The following is a 19,144-nucleotide window of genomic DNA, read 5'->3' on the forward strand; positions in this document are numbered from 1 at the left end:
GAATCCCATGGACAGAGGAGCCTGGCGGGCTACAGTCCATGGGGTCGCAAGAGTGGGACACGACTTAGTGACTACAGCACCACCACCCCCACCACCACACCTAGGAAGCGCACAGTGTTAGCTGTTATTGTTCTGCCTGCAACGCGGGAGACCTGGTTTCGATCCCTGGGCTGGAAAGATCCCCTGGAGAAGGGAAAGGCTCCTCACTCCAGTATTCTGGGCTGGAGAATTCCATGGACTGTATAGGCCATGGGATCGGAGAGTCAGACACGACTGAGATACTTTCATTTTCATGCATTATAAAGTATAAGAACAAAGAATTGGACACAGTGGGGGTCGCCCAGTGCACTGGCCGCTCTGGGGGTAACCAGGGTGACGCTGACCCACGGGCGTTGTCCCCTTGCCTCCTCCCAGGTTTTTGAGAGGCAGCTGCAGCTGGCTGTGTCTCTAAGGAAGCCCTTGGTGACCCACTGCTGAGATGCGGAGGGCGATCTGCTGAAGATCATGAAAAAATGGGTGCCTCCAGACTACAAGATTCACAGGTGAGAGCCTGGAACTTCAGCAGGCAAGTGAAGTGAACAGGCTCCTCTGTCTAGGAGGTTACTGGAAAGAAGAAGCTGAGCAAGGAGAGTGTTGATAATGTCGCTTCTTTATATGAGAATCTTTTCCCAAGATTAACGATCAGCTTGATCCATACGAACTTTATGGTATTTGAGTCCTTTTAATCTAAAAACATGACAACTTCATTTGGTTTGAGCTGATACCCTAAATCATTGTGATCCCCATCCCATGAAAGTGTGAAAAAGGGAAAGTGTTAGTTGCTCAGTTGTGTCTGACTCTTTGCGACCCTGTGGACTTGTAGCCATGCCATGAAGCAGGCTGAAATGGGGGCTTGGTTTCCAGAGATGAGAACTGTTGATCTTGGGAGAGGCTGCCTTCAGGGCATCTGAAAAGAAATTTTGTCTCCTTTGAATTGAATAAAGCTCATCTTTCCCCCTTTCCCCCCTTGAAGTCCAGGATGTGTCTTCTCTAAATGGTATTTCCATTCAGTTCAGTCGCTCAGTCATGTCCGACTCTTTGCAACCCCATGAACCGCACCTCGCCAGGCCTCCCTGTCCATCACCAACTCCCGGAGTTCACTCAGACTCAGGTCCATTGAGTCGGTGATGCCATCCAACCATCTCATCCTCTGTCATCCCCCTCTCCTCCTGCCCTCAATCTTTCCCAGCATCAGTGTCTTCTCAAATGAGTCAGCTCTTTGCATCAGGTAGCCAAAGTATTGGAGTTTCAGCTTCAGCATCATTCCTTCCAATGAACACCCAGGACTGATTTCCTTTAGGATGGACTGCTTGGATCTCCTTGCAGTCCAAGGGACTCTCAAGAGTCTTCTCCAACACCACAGTTCAAAAGCATCAATACTTCCGCACTCACCTTTCTTTATGGTCCAACTCTCACATCCATACATGACTACTGGAAAACCATAGCCTTGACTAGACAGACCTTTGTTGACAAAGCAATATCTCTGCTTTTGAATATGCTATCTAGGTTGGTCATAACTTTCCTTCCAAGGAGTAAGCGTCTTTTAATTTCATGGCTGCAATCACCATCTGCAGTGATTTTGGAGCCCCCAAAATAACGTCAGCCACTGTTTCCACTGTTTCCCCATCTATTTGCCATGAAGTGATGGGACCAGATGCCATGATCTTCGTTTTCTAAATGTTGAGCTTTAAGCCAACTTTTTCACTCTCCTCTTTCACTTTCATCAAGAGGCTTTTGAGTTCCTCTTCACTTTCTGCCATAAGGATGGTGTCATCTGAGGTTATTGATACTTCTCCCGGCAATCTTGATTCCAGCCTGTGCTTCCTCCAGCCCAGCGTTTCTCATGATGTACTCTGCATATGAGTTAAATAAGCAGGGTGACAATGTACAAAATGGTGCCTGGGGGTTCTTTAGTTTGGTAAAGTCGCCGACCGCCTCGTCGTGTGCCTGGGGTGTGGGCTGGGCTTGGAGGAGGGGCCCTGGAGGAGCTTTGAGAGACGGTCACTGGTCCCTGTCCTGAGGCAGTGGGGCTGAGGGGACACCGGGTGCCCTGTGAGCCAGAGGAGGGGCCCTCAGCTGTGTCTGGCTACAGTAAGGTCAGGAGTGGTGCCCAGTTAGTGCTTTCAAGAGGGATGAGGATGGGTTAACTGGGGAAACAGGGAGTCTGTATCCCAGGCCGGGTCATGACAGGTGGCCGAAGCGGGTGCGGCTGTCCGGCCACTAGACGCCTGCCTCCAGGGTCCCTGGGCCGGGAGAGTGTCGCCTCTGAGCGGAGCCTCCATCAGAGACACAAGGCGTAGGCACTCAGCCCTTGTGGGCTGGCGTGTGTTGTACTAAGGGTGCAGACGGGTCAGTTCAGAGAAGAAAATTCACCTGTAGGCCAGCCCCCCGTGTTCACTTTCTATTTCCTTCTTGTTCACTTGACCATGTGGACGTCTTTCCCTGCTGCCATTGAGATCCAGAGGGACTTGGGCTGTCCACTCTGCCGCTGACTGCATGGACCATGAGTGCTTCCCTGGGATGCGGTCTTTCTGTGTCTGAGAATTTACCCACGGGCAGTCCCATAAACAAGGTGACGGGTCTGGAGGAAGTCGGGGGCTCTGCAGAGCGGGTTAGGAGGGAACCCCGACCTGGAAATGTCCTTCCTGCAGGCACTGCTTCACCAGCAGCTACCGGGTCGTCAAGCCCCTGCTGGAGCTCTTTCCCACCATGTCGGTGGGGTTCACAGCTGTCCTGACCTGCTCCTCTGCCCAGGAGAGCTGGCAGGCTGTGAGAGAGATCCCGCTGGAGAGGATCGTCATGGAAAGTGATGCCCCCCATTTCCTGACACGACAGGTAGGGCCATCTTCAGGCTGAGCTGAGGCTCTGGGAGAGGGTGCGAGGTGGGCGGTCACCGCACGGGGCTGGCAGGACCCAGGCCACAGTACCTTTCCGGGTGCCCCGCCCCCACACCTCGGCTGTGTAGACGCTGCCTCTCTGTTGCTTTTCACAATCAGAGTCTGGGGGATCAAGAAACTGAAGCATAGCTACTCTGTTCCAGGTGGTGCAGAGCCCCACCCTATAGAGGGTCATCCAGGGATGCGTGGGACCCTGCTCACTGGCGCTCCCATGCCTGGGATTCTCTGCACCTGCAGACAGAGGAGTGTCTACACAGTGTCAGAGAGGCCCCGCTAGGGGAGGGCCGGGGAGGGGGCTGGATGTGATGGTCATGCCTGGAAGGTGTAGTGGTGTCCTGAAGGCTTGGTGTCTTCCAGGTTCCCAGGAGCATCCGCCAGTGTGCCCACCCAGGCCTGGCCTTGCGCACAGTTCACGAGATGGCCAGGGTCAAGGTCCTGTCGCTCAGCCACACCCTGGCCACCCTCCGCGAGAACGCCTGCCGCCTCTGCAGCCTCTAAGCCCAGACGTGCCATCAGGAGTCTCCCAGAAAAGGTGACGAAGGTCACATTGCATAGGTTTTAAAGTCCAAGACAAAGTGGCTTAGGCTCTATGTTTGAAATGGAGAACACGTAAACAGAGGGTGAGCAGTGAGCCCGAGGTGTCTTGAGTGACCTCGAGTCTGACCCTTGTCCCCGTCTCTTCCCTGGCCAGCAGCCTGATGAGAGGAAGGCCATGTGAGCTCGACCTGTGTGTCCCCCTCGAGGGTGTGTGAGAGCCCACCGGACGGGGTGCTTCCTGAGACCTCGGTGGACGCTCCCCTTTCAGGCTGGCGGGGTTGGGGGGTGGGCGAGGGGTGCGTGCTGGCTTCCCAGCCGCGGGGCTCCAGGGCCCCGCAAGAAGAGGGGAGGACGTGAGGATGTGGCGAGCTCACCTGCCAGTGGCGTCTCTGCAGCTGGTGGCGTGAGTGGTCTGTGGATAGAGCCACAGCCCTTCTCAGCTAAGTGCATGGGGGCGCGTAGCGTGGTTCCTGGTTTCTCCACTTAAACACACCTCTCCGGTGGATCTCTCCTCTGGGGGACATTTGCCGGAGACCACTCAGGTGGAGAAGGAGCCCCTCGTTTCCCTGGATGACCCTTCGGTCTGCTCCTCAGCGTCACCATGTCAGCTCCCAGTCAGCGCTGGCAGAAGGACCTCAGCCCCTGGCCTCAGTGGCTCCACTGCCATCGATTCAGTGGGGCCGACGGGCGCTCATCGTCCAGGGCACATCCTGGCCGAGGGAGCTCCTGACGGATTGGGGGACCCGAGGAAAGCCTGCGTGAGCAAGAGGACCTCAGGGAAGGCGCTCCCGCTCACAGATCCGCCAGGACTGCAGCCCACCCGGGCCTGCATGCCAGGGTGAAGAGTGGCGCTTCAGCGGAGGTCTCGGTGCCCCTGCAGGCTTCCTGCAGAGTGAAGCACACGAGGCGGCACACGCGTGTCTCCAGGTTGAGGCTCCTCGTTCCTGTTACACAGTGCAGCGTGACCCGTGTGGGTGTGAAAGCTGGTTGGCGTCGCTTCTCATCTAGTTGTCGTGTGGCTGACTGGATTGTTTTTGCTGTGCTGCCGGAATGCCTCTGTATCTCTGCCCCCTCGCCTTGACCACCCCTTTCTGAAAATAAAGTGATGGACCTCCCATGGCCTCCATGTTTGTGTATCTTTCAGAGTGTTACCAATGGTTTAGTCATTGACTAGCTCAAGAATCCAAAGGTCTGGAGGCATTCTTGAATATGTATGTGCCTTAGCACAGGAAGCAAGCATTCCTGGTCCCTTCTTCAAAGTTCTGCCTCTGGACTTTCCTAGTGGTCCAGTGGCTAAGACTCCATGTTCCTGTTGCAGGAGGCCCGGGTTCGATCCTTGGTCTGGGATCTAAGGTCCCACATGCTGCAGAGCAACTAAGCCCACGTGCCACAACTCCTGAGCCCGTGTGCTGGAACTGCTGACCCCGCGTGCTTTGGAGCGTGCTCGCCACGACCGAGGAGAGTCTGTGCAGTGCAGCAAAAGATCCTGCTTGACGTGATGAAGATACCATGCGTTGCAACAAAGACCCAGTGCAGCCAAGTAAATAAATTTTGTTTTAAAAAGAAAGTTCTGCTGCCTTTGAGCATTAACTCTGAATTTACTGCCTGGGAACACCCAGATATACTTGTGCTTCTTGGCCGTGAAAAATAGACACTCTCTTTGTTCCAGAGCAGTGCAATAGGAAGAAGAAAAATTGAGTGCCCAAGGGTGTCGTCAATGACTCGGTTGTTCTCTAGGCTTTGGACTGAGAGCTCTGATGCCTCTGGGCAAACTGACTGCAAGCCATGAAACAGAATTTCCTCCCATCTTCCAGTGCTGCCCTAAGGTATCCTTGGACACAAGTGCTCAAGCCAGAAGTGAACGCACCAGAAAGGAGGCTCTGTTCCAAGAACAGCGAGCACATTTGAAATCTGTGGCGGGCTCCTCTTGGACGCACAGTCGTTGGTTTGCGTATTTCTAGTACGTTCTTCACTCACTTGCAGCCAAGCACACGGCAGCTGCATCCACCTGACGCAGAGACAGCCTCTTCATCTGTGGAAATCTGCTCTCGGCCTTTCTGAGGTTTCACATCCTTCTCTCTGTGTTAAGTTTGGGACCAGCAGTAATCAAGCTCTAGTGCAAGCAGTTAGTAATGCAAGCATTTTCATCTTTGTCTTGTTTTCAGTTAATTTATTTTTTAATTGAAGGATAATTGCTTTACAGAATTTTGTTGTTTTCCGTCAAACCTCAACGTGGATGAGCCATAGGTATACATATATCCCCTCCCTTTTGAACCTCCCATCTCCTTCCCCATCCCAACCCTCTAGGCTGATACAGAGCTCCTTGTTTGAGTTTCCGGAACCATACAGCAAATTCCCATACAGCAAATTCCCGTTGGCTGTCTGTTTTACATATGGTAATGTAAGTTTCCATGTTACTCTTTCCATAGATCTCACCCTCTCCTCCCCTCTCCCCATGTCTAAGTCTGTTCTCCATGTCTGTTTCTCCATTGCTGCCCTGTAAATAAATTCTTCAGTACCATTTTTCTAGATTCCGTATATAGGCGTTGAATACAATATTTATCTTTTTCTTTCTGACTTACCTCACTCTGTATAATAGGCCCTAGGTTCATCCACCTCATGAGAAGTGACTCAGATGTGTTCCTTTTTATGGCCGAGTAATACTGCATTGTGTATATGTACCACAACTTCTATGTCCATTCGTCAGTGGACATCTAGGTTGCTTCCATGTTCTAGCTGTTGTAAATAGTGCTGCAGTGAGCAATGGGATACATGTGTCTTTTTCAGTTCTGGTTTCCTCAGGGTATATGCCTGGGAGTGGGATTGCTGGGTCATATGGTGGTTTTATTCCTAGTTTTTTAAGGAATATCTATACCGTCTTCCATAGTGGCTGTATCAATTTACATTCCCACCAACAGTGCAAGAGAGTTCCCTTTGCTCCACACCCTCTCCAGCATTTATTGTTTGTAGACTTTTTGATGATGGCCATTTGGACCGGTATGAGGTGATATCTCATTGTAGTTTTGATTTGCGTTTCTCATATTGAGCAATGTTGAGAATCCTTTCATGTGTTTGTTAGCCATCTGTATGTCTTCTTTGGAGAAATGTCTGTTTAGGTCTTTTTCCCACTTTTTGATTGGGTGGTTTTTCTGGTATTGAGTTGTATGAGCTGCTTGTAGATTTCAGAAAGTAATCCTTTGTCAGTTGTTGCATTTGCTAATATTTTCTCCAGACAACATTCTGAGGGTAGTCTTTTCAGCTTGCTTAGTGTTTCCTTTGCTGTGCAGAAGCTTTTAAGTTTAGTCAGGTCACACTTGTTTACTTCTGTTTTTATTTCCGTTTTCTCTAGGAGGATCTTGCTTTGATTTATGTCACCGAGTGTTCTGCCTATGTTTTCCTCTAACAGTTTTACAGTTTCTGGTCTTACATTTAGGTGTTTAGTCCATTTTGAGTTTATCTTTCTGTATAGTGTTAGGAAGTGTCCAAATCTCATTCTTTTACGTGTAGCTGTCCAGTTTTCCCAGTTTCCCACTTATTGAAGAGGTTGTCTTTGCCCTACTTTATATTCTTGCCTCCTTTGTTAAAAATAAGGTACCCATAGGTGCATGGGTTTATTTCTGGGCTTTCTGTCTTGTTCCATTGATCTATATTTCTGTTTTTGTGCCAGTACCATACTGTCTTGAAGACTGTAGCTTTGTAGTATAATCTGAAGTAAGGAAGGTTGATTCCTCCAGCTCCATTCTTCTTTCTCAAGACTACTTTGGCTATTCGGGGTCTTCTGTGTTTCCATATGAATTGTGAAACTTTCTGTTTTAGTTCTGTGAAAAATGCCTTTGGTAATTTGATAGGGATTGCACTGAATCTGTATATTGCATTTGGTAGTATAGTCATTTTCACAATATTGATTCTTCTTACCCACTAACATGGAATATCTCTTCATCTGTTTATGTCATCTTTGATTTATTTCATTAGTGTTTTATAATTTTCTGTATACAATTCTTTTGTCTCCTTATGTAAGTTTATTCCTAGATATTTAATTCTTTTTTGTTGCAATGGTGAATGGGATTGACTCCTTAATTCCTCTTTCTCATTTTTCATTGTTAGTATATAGAAACGCAAGTGATTTCTGTGTATTGATTTTGTATCCTGCAACTTCGCTAACTTCACTGATTAGCTCTAGTAGTTTTCTGATACCTTTAGGGTTTTCTATGTACAGTTTCGTGTCATCTGCAAACAGTGAGAGCTTTACTTTCTCTTTTCTGATCTGGATTCCTTTTATTTCTTTTTCTTCTCTGATTGCTGTAGCTTGGACTTCCAGAACTATGTTGAATAATAGTGGTGAAAATGGATACCCTTGTCTTGTTCCTGATCTTAGGGGGAATGCTTTCATTTTTTCACCGTTGAGAATAATGTTTCCTGTGGCCTTATCATATATGGCCTTTACTATGTTGAGGTAGGTTCCTTCTATGCCCATTTTTTGAAGACATTTAATCATAAATGGTTGCTGAATTTTGTCAAGGCTTTTTCTGCATCTATTGAGATTATCGTATGGTTTTTATGTTTCAATTTGTTAACATGGTGTATCATATTGATTGATTTGTGTGTATTGAAGAATCCTTGCTTCCCTGGAAATACCCACTTGATCATAGTGTATGAGCTTTTTGATGTATTGCTGAATCCTGTTTGCTAAAATTCTGTTGAGGATTTTTGCATCTGTGTTCATCAGTGATATTGGCCTGTAGTTTTCTTTTTTTGTGTTGTCTTTGTCTGGTTTTGGTATCAGGATGATGGTGGCCTCGTAGAATGAATTAGGACGTGTTTCTTCCTCTGCAATTTTTTGAAAGAGTTTTAGAAGGATAGTCATTAGCTCTTCTCTAAATGCTTGATAGAATTCTCCTGTGAAGCCATCTGGTCCTGGGCTTTTGTGTTTTGGGAGATTTTTGATCGCAGCTTCAATTTCAGTGCTTGTAATTGGGTTGTTCATAATTTCTATTTCTTGGTTCAGTCTTGGAAGATTGAACTTTTTAAAGAATCTGTTCATTTCTTCCAGGTTATCCATTTTATTGCCATATAGTTGTTCATAATAGTCTCTTATTAGGCTTATTTAACTTAAACACAGAGTACATCATGAGAGACGCTGGGCTGGAGGAAGCACAAGCTGGACTCAAGATTGCCGGGAGAAATATCAATAACCTCAGACATGCAGATGACACCACCCTTCTGGCAGAAAGTGAAGAGGAACTAAAGACCCTCATGAAGAAAGTGAAAGAGGAGAGTGGAGGTGGGCATTGCATGTGGGAAGAGCCTGCACAGTTCAGCATTGTGGGTGGATCCGGCAGCTGGTGTTCATGTTCAAGTCTGAAGCCCGTAGCTTTCCAGCCCACTGCGCTTGCTGGGCCAGTGAGAGCGCGCAGGGTAGAGTGGGTGCTTGTCATCTGTGTGTGGGGTGAATGACCTGGGCGACTGGGAGAGAAGGCTGCTGTGGCCCTTGAGGAAGGAGTAAGGCCTTGTCTCTGAGGAGGGGGCAGCCAGTGACTTGTGTTCCCCGGGGCCTGACACCCGTCCTCCCCTGAGCCCCATCTGGCTGCTTGTCCATCAGGTCAGGAGCAGGTTTCTTGGGCCCTTTGAACATGTTCAGGCCTTGGGTCCTCCTCTGGGTGTTGAGAAGAGGGCGGTGGGCTAGGGTGACACCTCTGCTCAACTTTAGGGCTGGGATGTGACTCAGCCCCAGGCCCGCGTGTTGGTCTCCACATCAGAGCGAGGGGCTGGAGGCTTCAGCTTCCTCCCTGCCTCCCCCAACCCAAGCCATTCACCTGCTTTCCAGGACCTTAGATTCCTCTTGAGGGGACAAAGCTTTTCAAACTGTGATCACCACTTAGATGCTTTCAGAAGCAAGGGCTCGTTGAGCTAAGTTACTGGGCGGTCAGATCGTCAGTGTGGGGTGCCCCGAGAGATGGAGAAGTATATGTGTTGTCCGTCCGATAGACAGGCCTGGCCTTGACATCAGAGCTGAGGCTTAGAGGGCCGGTGGGGAAGGTAAATGAAGGAGGAGGCAGGACAGCTCTTTCCTATGTGCTCAGTTTTGCTGAGGTCTGCTGGCCAGGCCTGCATTTTCTTGTCACAGGAGAGTCAACACTTGCTCCAAGCCAGGTGGGGGACTGGGCTCTGCTGGTGAATAGGACCCTGTGGCCTCTAAACCACTTTATATGGACCTGGGGGTCTTGTTAGAAAGCAGATCCTTATCTGTCCTAGGGCAGGGGTGGGGCCCCAGACTCTAAGAGGCTTTCTGACCATAGTGATGTTCCTCAGACCACAAGTGGCTCTTCGCTGAGGGATGGTGGTATGGGTTCTGGGTGCCCACCAAGCGTGGCTTTGTGCTTTGTCTTGAGTGCTGGGGGCTTCCCTGGTGGTGCTAGTGGTAAAGAACTCATCTCCAGTGCAGAAGACGTAAGAGAGGCGGGTTCGATCCCTGGGTCGGGAAGATCCCGTGGAGTCAAGCATGGCAACCCACTCTAGTACTCTTGCCTGGAGAATCCCACGGACGGAGGAGTCTGGTGGGCTACAGGCCTTAGGGTTGCAGTGAGTCAGACAGGACTGAAGTGACTTAGCAGGCACGCATGCTTGATTGCTGGGTGGCCAGAACTTCACTGGAGAAGGTACCTGGTTCCTAGAGGGAGCCCTCTGTGACCAAGGTTTCCCCCGAGTGTGGCTATTGCCCTGGCTCCACAGAGGGCCGTCCTGCATGTTGGTGATGGGTGTGCGCACGTCCAGTGGGTGGCTGGGTGGTGCTCCTCCCCTGTGATCGCCCACCCATCGCCACAGTCAGCGCACATGTTCGCACCAAAGTGCAAGTGAGTGCTAAGTGACATCCCTTCCAGGAAGACTGGGTCTTCGCTGGAATTAAGTTGTGGTGCTCAATGATCAAGGCTCATTCAGCCATGAGCTGGGGTTGCAAGTGTGTCTGGACATCAACCTTGTGTCCCAGATCAACGAAGGGACCAAGGCAGGGGTCAGTCTCAGCCACAGGAGGTGGCGTCTGCTGTGCGTTGGGCGAGGAGGAGGGAGGGGTTAGGTCAGCCAGGTCCAGCAGTGGCCGTCACCACTGTCAGTGGCCCACTTAGGTCCAGCCTCAAAGTCAGGCTTTCCCTTTCCCAGCGTCCTGTCCGCCCGCGAATGTGAGTTCAGGGACATTGGCTCTGACGGTGTCCCCGGAAGGTTCCCTGCTCACACAGCCCTTGCTGGTTGTTAGTAAGAAGCCCCCGTTGCAGCTTTGCCCCTGGGAAGCTCTGCTGTTTAAAGGGACTGTGTCGTTGTCTTTTCCTGCATCTTGCCCCTCCTTCCCCCTTCCTGTTCCGCTGTCCCCTCCACCTCTGCGCCTACAACCCCTGCTTGTGGGAGTGGATCTGGTTTGGTTTTCTAAGCATTCACACCTCCTTGCTACATGTTCTTCCTCGTCCTTCTCTCTATTGACCATAGACCAGGAATTGCGGGGGCACGCTGTTTTTCATTGAAATGTGAAATTTTCGTCTTTGGTGAAATAAACATTTTGAACCTTTGCATCCGTTTGAGTATTTATTCACCTCCTAGGCTAGTACCCCTCAGAGCTGCACGTGGTCTCGGAAGTGTCCCGGAAGCCAGGTGAGAGCTTCTGAGGGCGGGAGAACAGACAGGTGGTTGGTCCGAGGGCTGGTCACTCGTCAGCCAGGGTTTCTGAAATGCAAGAGGTCAAGTCAAAAAGCTGTGTCTGGGACTTCCCTGGCGGTCCACTGGTTAAGACTCCATGCTTCCACTGCAGAGAGCACGGGTTTGACCCCTGGTTGGGGAACTTAAGATCCCCATGCCTTACAGTGCAGCCAAAAAAAGAAAAACCACCAAAAAAACCTCTACTGTGTCCACTGTCCTTCTGTTGCCATCCAGTTTGGCTTTCCTTCCACAGAGGGACGGAGGAGATGTGTTGTAATGGCGAGAGGAGTGGCCCCAGAGTTGGACCATGTGACTTCGGCCTGTCTCCTAAAAGCTGGGGCCCTGGACCCAATCCCCCACGGGTACTGAGTGATGACTCTTTGGGAAAGAGGAATTGGAAGCTCTTTTGAGAGGCAGGGTGAGGAATGAAACCTCTGTTTTGTTACTCATAGGCAGGCTCACACTGGGACTCAGGTGAAGCTTGGAATTGAGCTGAGCTGGGCAAGGACTTACCTTCGGCTTCTTCCCAAAGGATGTCCTGAAGAAACTTCCCCAGAGTCTGGCCGTGCTGGAGGGACTGAGCCCCTGACAGCTTGATCCCAATGTTAAAGGGGGCATTGAACTAGGAGGAACCCAGGAATTGTCAGAGGTCACCCCCACCCTGCCACCCCTGCTCCCTGCCCCCTCCCCCCAGAGGAGGCCCTGGGCTCTCAGGAGGGGTAAGAGGGAAGAGCCTGGGGTCTGACAGGCCCCCTGAGGGGTGGCTTAGCCAGTTCACCGTCCGTCCCGGGCCTGATCTTACCACTCCACGATCCTTAGGAGGCTCACCTTGTACCCTCTTTACCTGACTGAGGAGGTTACTGATAAAAGCCGTAGGGTCCCCTAGATCAGGCATCCCGCCACCTTTCAGCTTTGGAAGACGTCAGACAGAATGGCCAGTGATGGAGTTACAGCTGGCAGCATGATGTGGGATCCGGGCTCTCCGTGGTGGACACAGCACCGGCCCCGGGGGACAGTCTCTGCACCTGCCTCCCTCCCTTCCCAGGAGCTCTTCCTCTCGACTGCACTGGCCCTTCCTTGTTCTGTGTTGGACCAGGTAGGATGTTGACCTCTTCCTTGAACGATGCTCTGAGCCAAGGCTGTTCTTTCTGTGCCTCTGTCTCTTCCCTTCTACAGGTGGATCACCCCCACGTCTCCTAGCTTCTCGGCAGCCTATGAGATGGCTTGCTGAAGCTCAAAGATTTGGGCCACCAGGAAGGAACTCTGCGGCCGCATCGTTTCTCTCCAGGGGAGCAGAGACCATGTTCGCCTCCACTCATCCAGTTCCTGGCCGTGTTGGTGACAGAGCTCCTGGGTAAGTCCACGAAGGGATCTTGGGGCTGAAAGGGAGCCCTTGGTCCTCCTGCCCTCGGCAGGGGCGCAGCCCTCGCCCTGCTCAGCCCCGGGCTGAGTGCCTTTCCCTCTGCCTCACATTTCACAGGTAAGCAGGGATGCTCCGAGGTGTTGTTAAAACAATGCATAAAATATGGTTTCCTCTTTTAAAATTTGCCTCCCCCTCTTGCCTCCACCGTGAAGGTGGAGCTGTGGAGATGACGTAATTGATTTGGGGGGAACTGAGGCCCCTCTGTTCTCTCACTTCAGTAAATATTCATTTCCTCTCCAGCCCCATGGCCGATGCGAGTGGTCGGGTGACCCCAGCAGACTCTCGGGCTCCGTGCACACTGAGCTGGGGACCTGCCGGGCTGGTCTGCACCCTGGAGCTGGGCAAGGGGCAGCTGCCAGGAGGTGAGGCAGCTGTTGGACGGGAGAGCGCAGCTTCAAGGGGCTGGAACTGGCCCCCTTGGCCCCAGTGTCTAACTGGTCCATGGGTGACGGGTAGGATGGGACAGCACTTGGTCTATAAAGCCTTCCGCTCTGAGATTCCATTTTAGGAAAAGGTTTGGAGGGAGTGGAGGGGCCTGCGATGCCTGAGGCGGGACTCCAGGACTGGAGGCTTTGGGGCGCACAGCCCACACTCTGCGGCCTATGTCTCAGGCTTCCCCCACATCTGGTGGGCCCCCCAACCTCTGGACATCACACACTCCTGGTTCCGGCTAGGGCAGGGCCTGCTGTTGCCTCTATGGAAACCAGAAAGTCCCAGCCAAGACTTCTGCCCCGTCTGAGCGGTCCCAGGGCTTTCCTTGCCCCACTGGGCCTGGCAGTCTCATCAGGAAAGTTTCCTGGTTTTAATCTAAGAATCTGCAGGCCATCGTCAAGTAGGAACGTGACAGGTGGGGTCTCACACATGGTGGAGGAGGCGCCTGGCGAGAGTCGGGCTGGGGGCTGGGGATTTGACCTCTAACGGGAGCAGAGGTGGGCAGAGGCGACTTCCCGGGCACTTGCTCTCTCTGCCAGACTGGCGATGGAGACCGAGGGCTTGGGGACCCAAGCCCCCTGGACTGTGGGTCCCACCTCGGCACCTGCAGGCAGTGGCCCCTTGGGCCAGCGGGTTCCCCTGGCTGAAACTCTGTTCCTCATCTCTAAACGAGGCTACTCATCCTGTTGCAGCTGTACTGACCTCACCAGTGGCTGTAGAGATTCAATGCCAAGCAGGAGGGCAGAAGGGCTTCCCAGGTGGTGCTAGTGGTAAAGAACCCACCTGGCAATGCAGGTGATGTAAGAGACACAGGTTCGATCCCTGGATCAGGAAGATCCCTGGAGGAGGGCGTGGCAACCCACTCCAGTATTCTTGCCTGGAGAATCCCATGGGCAGGGGAGCCTGGTGGGCTACAGACCATGGGGTCACATGGAGTCGGACACAACTGAAGCCACTGAGTACGCTCGTGTGCAGGAGGGCGGAGCCGTGGAAAGTGAGGCTGAGGGGGTGCAGCAGCTTGGTGGTGATGGGCACCTCGGAGGACACTGGTCATCCTGCACGGAGATGCCCATCTCCACCTAAATCCTTGTCAGTCCTTTCCCGGGACTGCGGCCAGCCAGGAAGGCCACATGGCGGGGGCCCTTAAAACGCCTTCCTGCCCTGTCTCTCCTGATCCTCCCATTCTCTCCCAACAGTGCCCTTGCCCCGTGCAGGATTCCTGAGCCCAAGCGAGCCTGCCGGGCTCCATCCTGGCCTGCAGGTGGGGTTCACCCATCCAGGGTGCTGTCCTGCCAAGATAGGGTAAGGTCAGGTCCGAGAGGGCCCTGAGCCCATCGGAAGGTTTTCTGCGGGGAGACACCTGCAGCCTGTGAGCAGCTCCTCCTTCCTGAGTGTCTGTGAATACTTGCTGGCATGCCCCCTCCCCTCTGCTGGGGCTCATCCTGTTGTAGCAAATTTCCTTAGACATTTGCCTGTTGATGGCAAAGACCTAGCAGAGCCAGGGGTGTGGAGTCGCTGTTGTCCTGCCGTTTGATGTCCCTTGAGTAGCTGCTAAGTGGGGGTCTGCGGGTGGCTGCCCTCCCCTGCCCTCCCCACCCCGCCTCCTACTGCAGAGGGACCCACCCGGATTTCCAGCTCGTCCTCTGCACCTTCCGCCTGACTTCCCACATCCGGGTCAAACTGGCCTTCCAGGGCCCGGGGCTTCAGTCTGCCTGATGGCTTCTTAGGTTCCTTTCTCTGCAGGAAAGAGGAGGTGCTCCCCTTAGGCCCTGAATCTCCCCTCTCCTCCGAGAAGCAGGGTGAGGTGTGGACTCACGGTCAGACCCAGAGCCCTCCTTTGGGCTCAGGGAGAAAGCTGAAGCTCAGGGCAAGCCACTGCCCAGCTCACACGGCTTGGGGCATTTAGGACGTGGGGCTCCTGGGGTGGCATCTCACCTGCAGTTTCTGATGTTCAGGGCTCAGAAAGCTGGAGCCCGCCATGGCCAAGTCCATCCAGAGCAGGCTGAGCAGCAGCAGGCTGTAGATGGTCCGCGGGGCGGGCATGGCTTCCCTGGCTGGAGGCAGATGGACCTGGAGGAGAGAGGGTCTCTGGGCTGGGCAGAGAGATGGCGGCGGGGCTCTGCGCTGGACCCCCGGACCCAGGGTGACTGCTGTCTGGAGCAGCTCTCCCCCAGGAGCGCCATCTGCCCGCCTCCCCAGGTAGGAGCATGCGGGCTCCTTCCCAAGACTGTTCTCTCAGGGGCGGATGCTTGGCAGTGGACTGTCCACATCCTTCGTCCCCAGCCCTGAGGACCTTGTGCCAGGTTTCTGGAGGAGGGGTGAGGAAGGCGAACCGGCCAGGTCCCAGGAGACACGGGGGGGCACCGGGGCCGCTCCCAAGTCCAGCTGGGAGCAGCCGGGCAGCCGGGGCCCTGCGACCTTCCCGTGTTCAGAAGGCCCTGCAGGTGCGCGGCCGTTGCTGTGAGTTAGACCCATAAAGAGACCCCCTGCATGCGAGCATCCCCAGAGTGCCTACCTGGGGTTCCGGGCGGAGGTGGTGCCTGGCGGCCATCTGGTCCTTATATAGGGCAGCCTGTGTTTGTCTGAAACCAGCAGCCGTCTCTCAGGGCAGCTTGGCATCCGGGGGCTGAGTGCCATTCCTTGGGAACTAAAAATGGTTCGCATCACCCACTAGGGAGACGTCACCAGCAGAGGTCAAATGCCCTGAGAGATGGCCGGGTTGGCTGGGTCGGCCCCACAGGGCTACCTGCCCCTCCTGTGCCCGAGTGCCCGCCTCGGCTTGGGCGGGAGGAAGGAGAGTGCACCCTGGGGCCAGCCTGGCGTTGCTGCTCCCCTCCTTTTCCCAGGTTAGAACCAGGTCGGTTGCTGTTGTTCAGTTGCCAAGTCGTGTCCAACTCTCTGCGACCCCACGGACTGCAGACCTCCAGGCGTCCCCATCCCTCATCCATCCTCTCCCCGAGTTTGCCCAAGTTCACGTCCATGGAATCGGTGATGAACCAGGCATCGTCGCTTGATCTTGGGGGCTTGTGCTGCCTCTGGCCTTGTGAGGGACGCCGTTCTGTCTTCCACGGCCTCGAGCACGTGAGAGCCTACCTCCTGGCATTCTCAGGCTGCCTGGAGGGAAGCCCCGTTTTTCAGATGAGGAAACTGGAGGAGCAGGGCAGGGACTGTCTCCAGCAGGGGCTGAAGGCCCGTCCTCGCCTCTGGGAGGAAGGGGGTGATGGCTCCGCTCTGCACGGTCTTCCTTAACATGTGGGCTTGTCTCTCCTCCCCTGGCCCGGCCCTGAGAGGCAGCAGAGTGGCCCCGGGGACGGGAGAGCCGGGACCCAGTGCTGCCAAGGGCGGCCACACGCACGCTGGCCTCGGCGAGGTCACTGAGCATCCCCTGCACAGGGCTGCCTCTCAGAGTGTCTTTGAGGATGGACCGAGGTGACGGATGTGACATCCTTTGTAAGCCGTCAAGTGTCACACGGTAGCTGTTCTTCGTACCTTGGCCAGCCTCAGCCACGTCACATGTTCCCCAGTGATGAGCTGCTCAACCACACGGGGGAATCCTAACCTGCCCGGAGCCCTTCGTCCCACCGGATGCCCAAGCGGTGACTCCTGAGCGCTCGGTGTTGTCTGCGTAGACGTTCTAGTATCAATCAGAGGAGGAACTTGCTTCTGGCCGCGCTCGAGCTGGGAGGGTGGGAAGGCCACCCCCACCGGGGCTGCAGCAGTGGGGCCGGGCTGTGAAGGGAGGCCCAGCTGCAGGCAGAGGGCCAGGGCGGAGGTGAGCGGCAGGCGCGGGTGTGGACTGTGTGGAGCCACCCAGTGAGAAGATGGGGTGCTTGGAGGATGGTGGTGGGGTAGGGGGAGGAGTGGGTTGTGAGGAAAGGCCTGGAAAGAGGGGAGGGATGAGGATGAGCACCCTTGGGAAGCTCCTGGCACCAGGCATCTGGGCTTTGATCTGGAGGAGGGAAGACGTTGAAGGCTCGTGAGCAGTGGAGTGACCAATTGACCTTGAAGACTTGGGAGGCTGCACCTCTTGTTTCAAGGGGAGAACTGACTGTTTAAAGGGGTCACCCTTTCCCTAAAACCATGCCGCCCTCAGTGGCTGTGTGGGCTGCCAGCCAGGCTCCTGATCAGGAAGGGGCCGGGGCCGCCGGCGGACCTTTGGCCGTCGGATGCTGGCCTGACGTAGGTGGACCTCAGAGACATGGACCTTGTAGAGACTCTAGGGACGGGGGACCTGAGAGGGACTGGCCTGAGCCCCACAGTGCAGTGTGGGGACTAAGTACCTTCTGCTGGAAAACTACTTTCCACCAGGAGGCTCCATCAGTCCCAGGAGAGGGTTAGCATGTCCCCTGGAGACCGTCCCCTTGTGAGCCCCCTGAGCGTAGGGCTCCTGACCTTGGGAGCCCAGAAGGCTGAAGGTGGAGTGGGCTGGGGAGATGTTCGAGACGGCCAGCAGCTTTTCCAGAACCTCTCCTTGCCAACCCCAGCAAAAAAAAAACAAAAACCCCGAAGTGTCTATGGTGACCAGGCCCCTGTTGTGACACGAGGCCTCCCTCTACCGTGGAGATGGGAGCTGCGGGTGTTGATCTTAGATAACAGCCCCTGAGAGCAAACACAGAACACCCTTGCTGCCTGGTTCCCTCGCCCGCTGATCCTGGGAACAGGAAAGTGCAGAAAGGCGGCCTGCGGTGGGAAACCACCCCAGGTACACCCCGCAGAGCCCAGGTGAGCTGGGGAAGGAAGGGAGGGCTGAGGGCCGGGGAGGCGGCGCCCACCCCCAGCTGTGGAAGGGGCCGCAGACCGAGAGGGGGCACAAGCAGACCCGGCCCGGAGTTCTCTGGAGGTCCCGTCGGGAGTGCGGATGACGCCGAGGCCAGGCGGCACCTGTCTGCCCTGCGGAGGGTTCCTTGCCCGCTGGGTGGTGCTTCCCTTCCCCCCCACACAGCCTCGCGGCCCGGCCTCGTGAATGGACAGGGATGCGGTGTCACCCAAGTAACTGCCATGTGTAAATGGCGTCTGAGAACACATTGTATACACGGTCCACTGTCCTTTTGTTTGTACCAAAGCTTAGTTGGCTTATTAGGCGCTTTTTTCACAGTGTAGCCCAACCGTGGTATGGCCGAGGCAGAGTCTGGGGTTATAGAAACAGGTTTTATTTTGTGAGATAGGGCTTTTTGGTCCGGCTTCTTTCTCTCCTGCCTGCTGAAGCAGCAGTATCACGCCAGCCATCCAATGAAAAATTCCTCAGAAGTCACATTAAAGAATGCAGAAAGAAAGAGGCAAAACCAATCTTAATAATATACTTTAATGTATCCAAAACACTATCAATTTGGCGCACAATCAATATGAAAAATGTTGCATGTTCGGCACTGGCTTTCTTTTACTAAATCCTCACAGTCTGGCGGGGTTGTGTTTCTGCAGCGTTTTCCAGTTCAGACTTGCTGCATTTCCAGAGCGTAGTAGGGACGCGTGGCTCCCCGTACTGCACAGGGTGAGTACTAGGTCAGCATGGGTGTCACTTTTTTTCATTTTTATTTCTATTTATTTATTTAAAGTCTATAGTAAAGTCACAGCTGTAAAATAAATGCATTTAAAAAACCAGAAGATACATCTGGATGACAAAAAATAGAGGAAGATTGAAAATCTATGGGATTCCCCAATAGCTCAGTTGGTAAAAAATCCGCCTGCAATGCAGGAGACCCCGGTTTGATTCCTGGGTCAGGAAGATCCGCTGAAGGTATAGGCTACCCACTCCAGTATTCTTGGGCTTTCCTTGTGGCTCAGCTGGTAAAGAATCCACCTGCAATGCGGGAGACCAGGGTTCAATCCCTGGGTTGGGAAGATCTCCTGCAGAAGGGAAAGGCTGCCCACTCCCGTATGCTGGCTTGGAGAATTCCATGGACTATATAGTCCATGGGGTTGCAAAGAGTCGGACACAACTGAGTGGCTTTCACTTTTCATGAAAACCTACTGTACATTTTGCCAAGGGCAGTAGAATGCAACATGACAGGAAAAATTCAATATTCATATATATCCTTAACAAAAACTTCCCTCATGAATAGCAAAATCATCTAAGAAAATGTCATGTTTATATAAGTGGACACTTTTTTAAAAAGTGGGGTACAGGGTGCTTGAT

At 53.5% G+C, this 19,144-nt stretch overlaps 1 protein-coding gene and 1 long non-coding RNA gene across 3 annotated transcripts; one reads left to right on the plus strand and one right to left on the minus strand.

Moving 5' to 3' along the window:
• The first annotated feature begins 1,650 nt into the window (after positions 1–1,650).
• Positions 1,651–11,032, plus strand: LOC114109419 (uncharacterized). Its single transcript, XR_006057173.2, has 3 exons — positions 1,651–2,611; positions 2,691–2,874; positions 3,294–11,032. It is a non-coding gene; the product is annotated as an uncharacterized LOC114109419 (long non-coding RNA).
• Positions 11,033–15,546, minus strand: GHRL (ghrelin and obestatin prepropeptide). Of its 2 annotated transcripts, NM_001009721.3 has the most exon segments (5): positions 11,033–11,183; positions 11,670–11,778; positions 14,635–14,748; positions 14,947–15,081; positions 15,527–15,545. In NM_001009721.3, coding segments are annotated over 4 exon segments (351 nt in total). In that variant the 5' UTR covers positions 15,055–15,081; positions 15,527–15,545; the 3' UTR covers positions 11,033–11,163.
• Positions 15,547–19,144: the final 3,598 nt, after the last annotated feature.

This window comes from Ovis aries, chromosome 19 (assembly GCF_016772045.2).
Source record: "Ovis aries strain OAR_USU_Benz2616 breed Rambouillet chromosome 19, ARS-UI_Ramb_v3.0, whole genome shotgun sequence".
In the NCBI taxonomy this organism is placed as follows: Eukaryota; Metazoa; Chordata; class Mammalia; order Artiodactyla; family Bovidae; genus Ovis; species Ovis aries.

What these genes read in the sequence shown, in the direction of transcription:
- GHRL (XM_060402027.1), bottom strand. Translation starts at nt 15,054, where the DNA reads ATGCCCGCCCCGCGGACCATCTACAGCCTGCTGCTGCTCAGCCTGCTC. An exon ending in CTGAACATCAGAAACTGCAG is followed by an intron (nt 14,749 to 14,946) that starts GTGAGATGCCAC and finishes TCTTTCCTGCAG; the next exon opens with AGAAAGGAACCTAAGAAGCC. An exon ending in AGGACGAGCTGGAAATCCGG is followed by an intron (nt 11,779 to 14,634) that starts GTGGGTCCCTCT and finishes GGTTCCTCCTAG; the next exon opens with TTCAATGCCCCCTTTAACAT.